At 40.4% G+C, this 15,191-nt stretch overlaps 1 protein-coding gene across 4 annotated transcripts in view; it reads right to left on the reverse strand.

Moving 5' to 3' along the window:
- Nucleotides 1-15,191, reverse strand: part of CYP39A1 (cytochrome P450 family 39 subfamily A member 1) — an 86,685-nt gene that overhangs the window by 58,706 nt on the left and 12,788 nt on the right. For 3 of the 4 annotated variants that reach the window (XM_081519658.1, XM_081519657.1, XM_081519655.1), the window contains 4 exons: nt 13,242-13,416; nt 9,976-10,125; nt 8,982-9,075; nt 3,265-3,372 (listed from right to left, as the gene is read on the reverse strand). In XM_081519658.1, the coding sequence (XP_081375784.1) occupies nt 3,265-3,372; nt 8,982-9,075; nt 9,976-10,125; nt 13,242-13,416 (527 nt within the window). The remainder of the gene's footprint in view (nt 1-3,264; nt 3,373-8,981; nt 9,076-9,975; nt 10,126-13,241; nt 13,417-15,191) is intronic. The other variant, XM_081519656.1, reaches the window with a different exon arrangement.

A 15,191-nucleotide genomic window follows, 5' to 3' on the forward strand; every position in this document is an offset into this window, starting at 1 on the left:
TAGTTTGGAACAGTGTTCTTGAAAAGGTTATTTGGCAGTTAGGAATTTGTTGGATTTTGGAAATGGGTTTCCTGTAGAAATAATTTGGTCCAGTCCACCGAAGTTCACCAAGACTTTGGTTTCATAACAAAGCCCCTTGGTGCCCTGTACCAAGCCCATCTGAAGCCTGAGCTCTGAGTTCCACGGCCCTTGAGACAGAGCACAGAGTAGAATATGATCTAGGCACCAGGGAAGCACAGGCCCCATAATCCACACCTCTGGCAGGGCTTTTGGAGGCTCTCCAGGCCACGATGGGAGATTATAGAAGCTGGGGACAGCAGTAGCTACTCCCACCCTAGGGTATTTGAGAGGTCAAGTTTTGGAAGCCAAGGCAGTTCATTATTAGTGGGCCACTGAACGAAATGACTAATTGAAACCATGGTGTTGCTTTTTATAAGAAAAGAAAGTGAATGTCTTTTGAGCCAGGGACTGTAAGCCACTTTCCACTCCTTAAAAACATAATGCTCACAATATCCTATGAGGCAGATAACATTCATCCCATCTTGTAGATATGGACACTATGGCTCACAGTTAAACAACTGGCCCACTGTCATACGGTGCTGTGATTTGGCATTGGACTGGACTTGAAAGCCAGTTCAGGGTCTCTGCCTGCACACCAGCTGCCTCTTGGAAGTGCCAACAAGAACCAGTAAGATGGAACTTTCACTGATTATCAGACACTTGCTTTCCGAAATTACTGATTTAAATTCTTTCACACCAGTGCAGGAACAGATTCCAAAAAGCTGACTTCCCCTGGGTCAGATCAATGGGGCTTTTGTGTCCCTTCCTTCCAGGGGGTCCTTTCTAATGAGATCTTGAAAATTAATCCTGTGACAGGAGTGACTGTTTTGTTGCTGCTTTGGGAGTTGCTTTTGATATCTGCCTTTTTTTTTTTTTTTGATATCTGCCTTTTAATTTTGCTCTAGCTTAATCAGTTTCCAAAAGAACATAAGGAAAAATCAGAGAATAGTATTAGAGGTACATAAAGAAGGGGAAAGGGTAGACTATTTTTACTTTCTCCCACCCTAGATGAAATATATATTTTAGTGACTGACACATACTTGAGCAGAGAAGCCAGAATTTCTATTTCTGCTCTTTTCAGAATCCACCTGCAATGCAGGAGACCCTGGCTTGATTCCTGTGTTGGGAAGATCTGCTGGAGAAGGGACAGGCTACCCACTCCAATATTCTTGGGCTTCCCTTCTTGTGGCTCAGCTGGTAAAGAATCCGCCTGCAATGCGGGAGACCTCTGTTTGATCCCTGGGTTGGGAAATCTGGAGAAGGGAACAGCTACCCACTTCAGTATTCTGGCCTGGAGAATTCCATGGACTGTATAGTCCATGGGCTCGCAAAGAGTTGGACACGACTGAGCAACTTTCACTTTCTTGATAATGGGTTACAGGAAACCAAAATATTGATACTTAGAAAGCCTTCCACAACTTTTATCAGAGGAAGGAGAAACAAATAATACTTAACACATCTATTTCTATTTGTTAAACGAAAAAAGAATACATTTAACATTACCCGTGGGTTAAAAGTTCCAGTTTAGTAGAAAACAAATACATAAAAAGTTTAACCTTTAAACTCTCAAATTATATAAGTGCAGCTTAAGCTAACATAAAATCCTCCTGACACAGGAAACTGTTGTGCATCGATCATGAAGTGTCAGACAAGTCATGTGGCTTTATTCTAATTCATAACAGTTTTAAAAGGAAACAGTTCAAAAATCTCTGCTCTCATCCCCACCACCTGAACTGCTATGAGGGGCTCAGTGCAACTACATTTTTGTGCAAACAGCAAGGCTTATAGGGAACACCCGCTTTCCTTCTGAGAGTCTGGAATGTTGATGATGCTAGGCAGAGGGTGCTTTTGTGATCAACCCCCAAGAAAACCTTGGACATTGAGTCTCTAATGAGCTACCCTGGTTCATAACATTTCCCAAGTTTGTCACAACTTAATTGCTGGAGGAATGATGTGTGTCTTGTATGACTCTATAGGGAGAAGACCCTTGGAAGCTTGTGCCTGGTTCTCTCTGGACTTCACCACCCCCACCCCCACTCCCCTTTTTCCTTTGCTGATTTTGCTTAGTATCCTTCTGCTGTAACAAATCTTACCTGTCGTGACTGCCAAGGAAAAAAAAATCTCTTTCTTTAGAAGTATGGTGAGTTCTAATGTCACCAGCTCCACTCATGGGGAACATTCCAGGTCTACATCACGCCAATAGGAATGATACACAGAAAGAGAATGGATTCAAGGGAAGACAAAGAACTCCTGATCCCTGGGTAGCAGCTGGTTTATCTCACTGACTCCTCACAATGATCTCGTAGAGAAATGAGGGTTATTATTAAAAGGCTCAAATCTAGGACCATTCTAGGAGTTTTACTATCCCTTTTTACCAATAAGGGAATGGAGGATCAGAGAGTCCATTACCTCCATGAGATCCTATGCTGTGGCTAGGATACCTGGATTCAGCCCAATTTTAACTGAACTACCTGTTTATCTACTCTCCCCCCAATAAATGGCAGGGGTCAAGACCTACTCATCTTTGCAGCACCGATATCAAGCATGTTGCCCAACACGGAAAGTACAGAAAGTGCTCCATACACAGATGTTGTCACATCTGACCCAAAAGTGCAAATTTTTCCCTTAGCCTCTTACATGCTGCCTTACAAAGAACAGAACGCACTTCAGATCTCTGCTGTGCCTCCTTTGTGATCTTAACAGATTTCCTTAGGCACTCAGTTTTGTTTTCCTATCTCACAACCAAATCCATTACAGTCATTTTCTTCCCCATAATAAGTAAAAAAAAAAATTTTTTTCTAAATTCCCTAGTGGCTCAGTGGTAAAGAATCCACCTGAAAATGCAGGGAGACACAGGTACCATCCCTGGTCCAGGAAGATACCACAGGCCGTGGAGAAATGAAGCCCATGCACCACAACTACTGAGCTTGCACTCTAGAGTCTGAAAGCTGCAACCGCTGAAGCCTGCATGCTAGAGCCTGTGCTCTGCAGTAAGAGAAGCCACTGCAATGAGAAGTCCATGCACTGCAACTAGAGAGTAGCCCCGCTCTCTGCAACCAGAGAAAAGTCCGCACAGCAACAAAGACCCGACACAGCCAAAAATAAATGAATAAAGAAATATATTATAAAAAGGAAGAAAAATGAAGGGAAAAACTGAAAGTACAGTAGACAGAAATGCATGCCTTCCTTTACTAATATACTTACAGGGACAGTATTGGACAGAGAAGCCCAAAGTAGTAAAAGCCCATAATTTGGACTCTTTTGTTCATTTGCTTCCATCTCTAGGAGATCCAGTACAGCCTGCATTACTGTCTGTTTAAAAATAAAACAAAAAACAAGAGATATTGTCAAACCAGAGATATGTGACCAAGACTGATGTTAATAAAGATCATCTTTCTTTAATCTGAAAAGAACATTTTTCTTTAATCTGAAAGATACTATTTTTGCTATTCTTAGGTTTGCGATTTCAGGCATGCTAAGGCATTTACATACTTACTGGTAGAACAGTAATTGGAAGTAGGGACTCTGGGGTTCAATGCTTTTACCACATTGGTTCAAATCCTGGCTTAATTTTTTTAAACACTTTATTTTTTAGAGCAGTTATAGGTTTACAATAAAATTGAGAGGCGAGGAGAGAAATTTCTCATATAACCCTTACCCCCACATCTGCATAGCCTTCTCCACTTTTGTCAGCATCACTTACCAGAACGGTACATTTTTTTTTTACCAAGGATGAAACTAAATGGATATATCATAATCATTTAAAGGGTATAGCTTACCTTAGGATTCATTCTTGGTGTTGTAAACTCTGTGGCTTTGGACAAATGCATAATGACATCTATTATCATTACAATATCAAACAGTATTTTCATGGCCCTAAAAAATCCTCTAGGCTCTGCCTACTCATCTCTGCCCAGTCCCTAAGAATCACTGATCTTTTTACTTTCTTCACAGTTTTGCCTTTTCCAAAATGTCACATAATTGGAATCAGACAGTATGTAGCCTACTCATATTAGCTTCTTTCACTTAGTAATATGCATTTGTGGTTCCTCCATGTCTTTTCATGGCTTGATAGCTCATTTCATTTTAGCACTAATACTCTATTCTCTGTAGGTAGCACAGTTTATCCATTTATCCACTTATCTATTGAAGGGCACCTTGGTTGTGTCCAAATCAGTATATTATAAATATTGCAATACTCTAAAACTATGCAGAGAACTGACATTTGACATGGACGGTGCCAGGTCAGATCAGGGCTACATCCAAGGCCACCTACTGTGGCTGTTCTCAGGTCATCACACAAATTCCATGAAAGCATTTCCTTCATTGGAAGGTTTCCCAGATTTGCCTCTGCCAATGGTCATCTCCATCAGGATGGAGAAACTCAGACATTGTAACATTTTTATTAAACTTACTTGTGCACTGTGAATCTTAAATAGGCAATAGAAATAACAGTAGCTAAAGTCTAGTCACTGCTTTGGAAGGCAAGTATTATTTTAAGGGCTTCACAGGGATCTAAGCATTCAATGATCATCCAGCTCCAAGGAGTAGATCTGTTATCTTCACTGTTTTACGTTTGAGGAAATGAAGGCACAATTAAGTTGAGAAACTTTGCTAGAGACATAAAGATTGTCACTGGTTGAGCTGGGATTGAATCCTGTGAGTCTGGCCCCTGGCTCCACTGCCCATAATCTTAGCTACTAGGCTATCTGCCTTTTGAAAGTGAAAGTGGTTTAGTCATGTCTGACTCTTTGTGAGACCCCATGGACTGTATAGCCTGCCAGGCTCCTTTGTCCATGGAATTCTCCAGGCAAGAATACTGGAGTGGGTGTAGCCATTCCCTTCTTCAGGGGATCTTTCCAACCTAGGGATCGAACTCAGGTTTCCTGCATTGCAGGCAGATTATTTTCTTTACTATCTGAGCCACCAGGAAAGCCCTTTAGGGACAATCTTAGCCACTAGGGCTATGCTGCCCCTTAGAGACACGATCCTTAACTCATGGATTAGGGATCTGGAGAACTGCACTACAGTAGAACGCAGTGGTTTTTCTTCCGATTCTATAATATGGAAAACACCAATTACATCACTATCAAAGTAAACACATGACTAGAGGCGGTTCCTGTTACTTACAAAGAATGTAATGTTTCAAAAGTGATTAACCCTGGCTTTCTGGTTTTAACAATCCCCAGTTTTCCAGGTATTGAAGTTGTTGTGAAAAATAAATGAGTAATGAATTTGTGAAGTGTGTAATACTATGGCTGGGACACAGTAAGCACCCCATAAATGTTAGTGATGTCTTATTGTTTTTGTAACAATGGATTAGCAGGTATGAAAATAATTAAAGTATAACTTTCATTTACTCCTCATTTCTATCAGATTTACAACACAAGTTGTTATGGTACAAAGTTAATATTTCATTGAATCTCCTACAGATATATTTCATTACTTGATAGGCTATTGTGTGGCACAGTCTTAATTTTAAATAAAAACATTAGTTTAATATATATCGAGAATAACATGGGAGAAGTCATTCATGTTAAAATATGATAAAATTATGATGTGATAAGAGTGTGTATCATATTAAAGAAAAAATCTTCTTCTAGTCTTCTGCTGAACTAGGCCATTGAAGGACTTCCCTGGTGGTCCAGTGGCTAAGACTCTGTGCCCCCAGTGCAGAGGCCTTGGGTTCAATCCCTGGTCAGGGAGCTAGAGTCCACATGCTGCCGCTAAGACTCAGTGCAGCCAAATAAAAAAAAAAACAACCCTAAGTCATTGAAATCTACTTATACAGTAATAGACAACAAAATCTTTTACTTTTTTCTTAGCCCATGTATTTAAAAGATTTTTGGTATAAAGATATAAACTCTGTGTGAACACTGCTGGAGGAAAACAGAAACAAAATTTTTTTTTTTGAAAAGTTAAAAATTCCCTAATTTTTTATTCCTGGTACCACTACCACAATTTACAGGGCAACATACCTGATGTAATGAAAAGAGAAAGACAAAGCTACAACAGATAAAAGACCTCAGGAATGTAACATCTAATTGACACTACATTGCATTAATCAATAGCTGCACTTCTTGCAAACTGTGGGTATAACGGTCCTGAACAAGAAGGGTTTCCTGTTTAAGCTGCAGTAACTTTTCTGACTATGGATCATCGTTCCTTCTGTGGCAGATTTTTACAGTTCCTCTAACACATCTGGGACGACTGTCTCAAAGTAACCTGCAGCTTTCCTGACAACTCCTTGCTCTCTCTCCTGTTAAGAACTGTAACCCTTTTCTTCTGAATTTTTAGAACCTTCTGCTACCATATCCACCACTTTTCTACCACCAGATCCATAACCACCACCATAGGGACTGCCTGAGCTTCTTCCACCAAAACTGCCCCCTTTCATGAGTCCATAATTTGATTGCTGTTGTCCATTATAATTTCCAAAATCATTATAGTTTCCACCACCATCATAGTTACCTCCAAAATTTCCTCCTTCATCATAACCATCATATCCTCCACCACAGCCACCATATCCACCACCCTGGTTTCCATATTCTGGTCCACCACCATCATAGTCTCCTCGACTACTATAACCAGGACCACCGCCATAGTTGCCACCATCACCTCCAAATCCACTATATCCACCATCACCTCCTCCATAACTCCATCTGCTGCCACCACGTCCACCACCATAGCCTCCTCATCCACCAAAGTTTCCACCACGGCCAAAGTTATGTCCACCACCTCCAAAGTTTCCCCCATGACCCATAAAGTTGCCAGATCCACCTCCACGACCTCTTTGTCATCCAGCAGATTGCATCTCTTGTTTAGAAAGGGCCTTCTTTAAAAAATGAAGTTACACAGCTCATGAGCATTCAAACTCAATTCAGTCCCAGCCATAAACACTGAATAAGCTTCATCAAAGTTCAAAATTTGTCTTTATTCAAAGAGGGAGTTCAAGTACTTATAATTAAAGTGCCTCATTTTTTCAGAGTAAGAAAAATAAATGCTATTCTAGAATTATTGTCAGTGGGGCATTTTAAGTTAAGTGAAGTGAAAATCGCTCAGTCGTGTCCGACTCTTTGCTACCCCCATGGACTATACAGTCCATGGAATTCTCCAGGCCAGAATACTGGAGTGCATAGCCTTTCTTGTCTCCAGGGGATCTTCCCAATCCAGGGATCAAACCCAGGTATCCCGAATTGCAGGTGGATTCTTTGCCAGCTGAGCCACAAGGGAATCCTGGGAAGTTTTAACTGGGGCATTAAAACCCCTGTTTTCTAGGCTCCTGGATTACATATCTACTTGGGTCCAGCTTTTATACACATATGGGTTTACCTCTAAGTTCCAGAAAATAATGCAAAGAAAAATGTGTTTGTCTAGATCTGTTTGTAAAATAGAATTTTTAGCTAAGACAAAATTTGTCAGTGAAGGGCATCCCAGTCTTTCTTTCCTTTTGGCTAACTGCTGACTGTTTAATTCTGAATAATGTGTATACGGTGATTAAATTTTTTTTTGTACTTTACTGTATTATTATCTTTTTTAAGAAAAAAAAAAGGCACTGGTGATTTTTCCCCTTTTCTGTCTTTGTAGAAATGCCTTGTAGAATATAATGATGGCTTATGATATACAGCAAAGATCGTTTGCATTAAAGAATTTAATCCTCCAGCTGTCCTGGTACCCAGTCTAACTTTCTATCCCCTTCATCCAGGAGAGAGATCCCCAAACATTCACACATTTCTTTTTTTTTTCCTAAAGTGAACTCCCCCTCCAGTGTTAAGCAGAGTTGTTTAAAATAACACTTGCTATTGTTAACTAAAAGCAAATGAACAAAAATATTTGCTATCATCTTTAAGTGCTAAAAGATAAGAAGTGATTTATTCAATGATGAAAACAATGATAAACTCTTACATAGTCTTGACTCTGTTCCAAGTGCTTTCCAAATATTAACTCACTGGATCCCACAACTCTATGAAGTAGGTGACATAACTGAGACCAAGAGGTTAGGTACCACATTCAAGGTCACAGAGCAGTGACTAGATTTTGAGTCCAGGCAGTCCAGGCCAAAAGGAAACCCAGCCTCCGAGGGTGAGTCTGGAGAATTGGGTAGTTTTCAAAAGCTTCCAGGGATTCTAATGAGTGGTCAGGACTGAGAACAATGCATTAGCACGCATCAGAACCATCTGGAAGGTGCATTAAACCACAGATGGCTAGGCCCCCAGGGTTTCTGCCTGAGTGGTTCCCAGGTGATGTTGGTACCACTGGTCTAGGGACCACACGTGGAGAACAGATCCAGGACACGCAGAAGAGTGACTCCTGCTGCCTTGCTCTTTAAGCTTTATATCATACTACCTGGTTGCATTTGAAGAGAGAAACAATGAGCGGTGGTTACCTCAGAGAAAAAAGTCAACTTTGTCAAGCTTTATTATCTTTGCCTAACTGGCTGTAACTCCCACCTGAGACTTGACACAAACAACTCTATAGTCAATGTGTGTATGCTAAATCGCTTCAGTCATGTCCAACTCTTTGTGACCCTCTGGACCGTAGCCTGCCAGGCACCTCTGTCCATGGGATTCTCCAGGCAAGAATACTGGAGTGGGTTGCCATGCCCTCTTACAGGGGATCTTCCTGACCCAGGGATTGAACCAGCGTCTCTTCCATCTCCCGTGTTGGCAGGTGGGTTCTTTACCACTGTGCCACCATAAATCAACTTAAAAAGAAACTCAGACTATTGCATTATTTTGTTATCTGTAGTCTTGGTTTTTCCTTTATGGAAAAGAGGGTTAATTTTTCCCTCCCTGTTGTGAGGATGTAATAATAAAATAATGTATGTAAACATCCAACATAGCGTATGGCAAAATGGTATCTAACGCATTTCATGATTTTCAGCAACAACAACAACCACAAAAAACCTAAGGAATACTTACCGGGGAATTATCTTTTGCAGATTTGTACATTTTTATATCTGGAATGTTTTTCTCAAAAAGTGCCAGAAGCCATTTTTTGGATTTTGACCAGTTTCTAGGTGAGAAAGAATACGTGCATAAATGAACTGAAAAGCACTCTAGGAGTAACAGGTCACAGCAGAAAAGGGACACTGTCTATGGAATTTTAATTCTCCAAACGTCTTATTCTTTTTCAGTGGGAACTTCATGAGAGGTTTTCCTTCAGATTTATCAGTACGCAAGGAAAACTAAGGGGGCATGGCAGCCACGTTTTAGTGTCTTTTGCAAAGAAGCGTTTGCATTCCTAGAGGACTGGCGCTGAGTGAGGAAACAGGGCCCATGGCTTGCTCAGCCTAAGTTTACTCTGGCTGTTGCCAGTCTCCCGAGGATGGAAAACTAGTACTTGGACCTGTGATTGGGTTAAATGAGGTAAGCAAACCAAGAGCTTTTTAATCTTCGCTGACCAGTCATCAGTGTAGAGCAACTGCCAAGAAACTAAAAAAAAAAATCACGTTACTTTGTAATCAAACTGTTTCATACACTTTTATCTGAGCCAATTGTGAGAAATACAATTGACCACAACTACTGTTGCCTCAGGGGAGAATAAGGACAAAGTCTGATTCTGACCCAGAATCACCCAGGTCTGCACTTGATAATGCAGGAATGACTGGTACAGGTGAGCTGGAAATGGCATAGCAGGGAAACCGCATAGAAGGACTCTTCACTTCATTCTCATATTCTCCCCTTCCCCTCTTGTTTTTGTTCCTCAAAATGAGACTAAAGAAATAAATCCATCACTCTTCTTCAGTTCCTCCCTCAATACACACACACACACACCTAACTGGTCATAAGAATTAGCTTCTGTCTCTTCCACTTAAACTGCTATTATATCTACTTAGAACAAAGAAAGGAGTGACAAATATGAATGGCTGAGGGGAGCTTGAAAAGGGAATTAATACAGGAAACAGCTCTCTACCTGAAGAGGCATTCTGGCAACTGGGATCCATATTCAAAACCTTCATCATAAGCTTGAAAGTGCTGGTGAAACTCCCTGATTTTCCTCTCATCTGTGGGAAACAGACCTTTTTTAAAGAGTATGTTCACTGTGACTGGGTAAAGGAGGTGCCTGCAAAGATAGAAACACATAAAATGTCAGAGCCAATGACCAAAGGAGAAAGGCACAGGATACAAGAAGGTATTATTGAACAGCTATATATTAGGGGTAGACAATCAAATGTGGGGCTGCCAAGGCAAGAGGGGTAAAGAACCTGCTTACCAATGCAGGAGACATCAGAGACGCCGGTTCGATCCTTTGTTTGGGAAGAGCCCCTAGAAGAGGAATTGGCAATCCACTCCAGTATTCTTGTCTGGAGAACTCCATGGACAGAGAAGCCTGGTGGGCTACAGTCCACGGGGTAGCAAAGAGTCAGACACAACTCAAGAGACTTAGCACACGTGTATGCACGTGCTCATATGTGATAAATTTAGTGGGGGGAAGTCACTCTTAAGAGCTTTTAATATTTGCTTGCTGTGCTCAAGATAACTTACAGGTAAAATTGTGGTCTTATTTATCTAAAGATTTTTAAATGCTTTCTAAGCAAGTATTGTTCGATTCTGATAACTGTGAACTTAAAACACTTAGGTGGTGTTTCAGGGGGCTCTGAAGAGCTCTGGTACCATAGTTCTTTACATTTCAGCACAGAAAGAATTCAGTGAGAGGTAGGTGATAGATAAGGAGTGATTCATTAGAATAGGATGCTTGTGAGGCTTACAAGTAGTGGGTCAGAGGAGGCCACAACCTAAGAACTTACTGGGCTCCAGTTTTACAATCAAAGGAAAGGTGGGGAAGCGGAGAAGACCTTCTTTTTCTTGAGCAGATGTCATGCTTCCATCATCAGTTCCTCCTGCTGGTTGGGCAGGGGAGTTTTCTTGTCCCTACATGGTCAAAGTCCATCCATAAATTATTGTTTTTGATGTGTACAGAGGGTGTGTCCTAACTTACTGAGCTCACTGAGCTGGATGAGGGTCTTATGTCACCATTGTTATATTGTTTTGAAGCATGTCTTGTGCTTCTGTTGCATGGTTTTGTTGCTAAGCAAGCCTGCTTGGTTTCATGGTTAAGTAAATCTGTTTTCTTGAGTAATCTTTAACTTACAGGGGTCTCCCATGTTTTTTTCTACTTGCAATCCCCTGGTGGGATTAACTATTTAATCACCTACTTTGTCCCTATACTCTGTCTTCATCAAGCTGATACACGGAAAAATTCAACACAATTTCAACAAGCATTTATTTTTAGCAAATAATAACAATAATCGAGATACTGCTCATACCTTTAGATAGCAGCAAAAAAATAATCAAACAAAGAATCAAGGCCAATATTAGTCACCAAATTCCTAATATATCTCCCAGGATCTTATGACTTTGAACTATATCAAAAATTCAAATGCAGTATTGAGAAATGGAATGTTTCCTGCCATATCATTAAACAAAGGACGTCACAGTCATCAGCAACAAGAGCCACCACTGATGGTGAGCACCGAGGGAACTCAGGAAGGAAAAGAATACCTGCCACCTGGCAGCCCTCGGGCTGCAGCCACTCCCTGCAGTGAGCCCTGCGGTGAGCCCCAGGAGCCTCAAGATGTGAAAACACAGGGTCCTAGCCCCAGAGAGCTGAGGTGCCTATCAAATGAATGATTTCAGTGAGCCCAGACTCTTGCATATTCCCAAACATAGAAAAGTGCTAAATTCCTGAGATATGTGGTTTTCTTTGTTTAATAAAAATCTTCTGATAGATGTTCAGACTACCTGTCCTTTGTTGCAAAACTTCTATATGACCTGGCTCCTGGTCTCACCTTTTCAGAGCAGTTCTCTCAGGGTAATTTGAGATGCTGAAGTTGAAATTTTAGGGTTTGAAATCCTAAAAATTCCCACCAAATAAAACATAACTTTCAGCTTTTAGGTTGTGAATATTTCTGAAGTCTACAGTGTCTGTCATCAGTAAGTTTTCCCTCAAGTGAATAAAATTACATGGAATACTCATGTAAAGGAATATCAAAGATTATTAATATGTTCTAGATTAGTAACACTAAGTACTGTTTCTTCCATTTTTGTTTGCCATATCTCCTTTACAGAAAATTCTCATGATCTCCTTCTGTCACAGTTTCAAAGTTATTCAAGAATTTGCTTTGTTTTGTTGTATACATTGGGCATGTCAAATGTTCGGTTGGTTGGTTGTTATTGCTTTTATTTTTTCTTTATTTCTGGACTTATAACAAAATATTAAATGTCGTTGTGCTTTATGAGTCTGAACAGTTGAATCCTGCCTCCAGTCTCAGGGTATCCCCCTGAGATGGAAAAGTGCCTCACTGGTAACTTCAATTTACCAAATCTCCCTGCACATGGCGGGGATTTTTCACATAGCTCCCATGCTCAGCCCTGACATTTATCAAAAAGCTCCAGAACATAAGTGAACACTACCTGGCTCCCTATACTGTCCTTTCCTGTCTCACTTTCTCAGCATCTTTGCTCTCAGAGGACTCTGGGCTCAGTCCTGAGGCCCATGGTGGCTTTGCCTCAGCCACCTTGTGAAGTCTCACAAACATCTCCTGGAACCTTGTCATCTACTTTGCAATTCTCTCCTCTTCCCTCTCCTCTCAATGTCCTCTTGTTCTAATAATCACAAATGGCAGTGAATGCTTTATCAAAATTCTGATGGATACATGACAATTATATGAAGGAAATCCGTGTAGAGCATACATTGTAAGGAATGACTAAGAAGAAATTATTATATATGTGCTAAAATGACTTTATTGGTTTGTTTGTACATGCCTGCTAAGTTGCTTCAGTTGTGTCTGACTCTTTGCAACCCCATGGACTGTAGCCTGCTAGGCTCCTCTGTCCTTGGGATTCTCCAGGCAAGAATACTGGAGTGGGTTGCCATGCCCTCCTCCAGGGGATCTTCCCAACCCAGGGATCAAACCCATCTCTTACATCTCCTGCACTGGCATGTATGTTTTTTACCACTAGCACGTCTGGGATCTATTGGTTTGTTTGCTTAACTTCAAATTGAAGTACTAAATGAAAATTGTCCGTTAATTAGAATTTAAAAGATCAATAGAATTTTTTAATTGCTTAGGTAGATTTCATTAATCCACCACATAGTATTTGAGGTCCAACATAGAGGCTTCAAACTTTCTTATTCAAAAAAATAATAATAATAATAATAATAAGGCATCAATTTACCTCATAAACTTGTTCAGGTCTGTGGTCCCATGAGTACCTAAATTCTGCAACTGTTCCTGTAATTCTTCAGTCAATTGTCCAGTGAATTTGTATAGGTTGAAAGTCCCCATTTTCCCTTTCACCGTGATATAAAGTTTCTCATGCAGTTTTAAAAAGATATTCTTTGCGATGGAGGCTATAAACAGAGAAAACACTTTTCAAAAGAAGCAACCACTTCTTGAAGTAAACAGTCAGTGACCTCCCTCCATGTCTTGATCAGCAGGAACTAGAGCCAAAGGTGAAGATTCAACACAGACTGCGAGATGGTGAAAGCCTTAACGAAGTTTGCAAGGCCTTCTACCCTCTTTCCAGCTCTCCAATGGTATTTCCAGTGTCTTCACCCTCCAAATATATATTCCAGGTAAAACACACTCTTTTTTACATCTCACCATCTTCATGAGCTGTTCTATCTGCTCAGAAAGTTCTCTATTTTTGACAACCAACTCTCACTTCCCTTACACACCTATAAGATACACATTTCTCCTTCTGACTTCTTTTCTCCTTTAAGTGTCTTAAATATTGTCTCCACCAGCAGGATCTTCCTAACTCCATGAATAGCTTTAGCCCCACTGTTGCCCCCTGCCTTTTTTTTTTTTTTTTGATGTGGATCATTTTTAGTCTCTATTGAATTTATTACCATATTGTTTTTGCTGTATGTTTTGGCTTTTTGGCCATGAGCCATGTGGGATCTTCGCACCCAGACTAGGGATCAAACCTGCATCCTCTGAATTGGAAGGTGAACTCTTAACCACTGGACCACCAGGGAAGTCCCCAAACTGTTCCATTGTTCCCTTTATCTTAGTGTTCATGCTCCTTTCATGACACATCTGGTCTGGTCTGGGTGTTAAATAGTATGAATTTTTGAACTCCTTCCTTTGTATTTTTCTTTAATCCTCTTTAATTATCTTTGAAAAAAGTTTTTTCAAAATCAATTTTTAATTTTATATTTCATCATCCTATTATATGTAGGTTACATTTTACATAAGTTAATGAAAAATAATTTGTAGATATCTTGAGCATATATCATCTCTGTGGTAGGGGTATATTAAAAAGGAATGGGAAGCTGGCTCATGAGTAAATATTAAGATATTTTATCTGTTAAATAGAAATATTTAAACATGAAAGTCCCCAGGGGAGGCAGAGCTGAAAAAAAAATGTGATCATTTCAATATATCTCTGACAGGTAAGTTGGTATATTTTTCTGAAGGAATATGCGAATTTACAGATCAAGAATCTTCCAAATATTTATATTTCTTTGATATGGAATGCCACAGTCTAAATCAAGAAGCATTAAAGAGTCAAAACATGTAATCAACATGTTGTGATTTTTCATGCAAGCAACAAAAAATAATAATCATGCTATTGATCACTAACAGCCTTGAAAACAAACTTTGATATCTTAATGGCAAGAAACGCATAAGAAGAAGCTATAGGAAAATGAACCTAAGAAAGAAGCAAAAAAAGGAAGCCAAGAGAAAGAAAGACGTTAGAAGCAAGCACAGGCATTGTGAAAGTGGAGAAAAGAACCAGGTGCAGAGTGAACCAGCTCTGTATTCCCGGGCAGACAAACAGCCTTAGCATGCGTGCTCACGTCCTGGGGAGAAATAAAGGCGGACAGTCACCCTGAAAGTGCGCTGATGGATTGAGTCCGGCAGTCTCCGAGGATGAAGAAAGAAAGGGCACCGATTACATGAAGCCAAGCCCCACTCACCTTAATAACCCTGTGGACCATGTCAGGAAATGCCATAGTAAAGAGCTTGTTGGGGCTTTCTTGGTGGCCCAGGGGTTAAGAATCTGCCTTCCAATGCAGGGGACATGGATTTGATCCCTGGCCAGGAAACTAAGATCCCTCATACTGCGGGGTAACTAAAGGCACACACTGCAACTAGGGAGCCCATGCCACAAAGAGAA

The sequence above is a fragment of the Giraffa tippelskirchi genome, chromosome 8, assembly GCF_054371585.1.
Source record: "Giraffa tippelskirchi isolate mGirTip1 chromosome 8, T2T-mGirTip1v1.2.pri, whole genome shotgun sequence".
In the NCBI taxonomy this organism is placed as follows: Eukaryota; Metazoa; Chordata; class Mammalia; order Artiodactyla; family Giraffidae; genus Giraffa; species Giraffa tippelskirchi.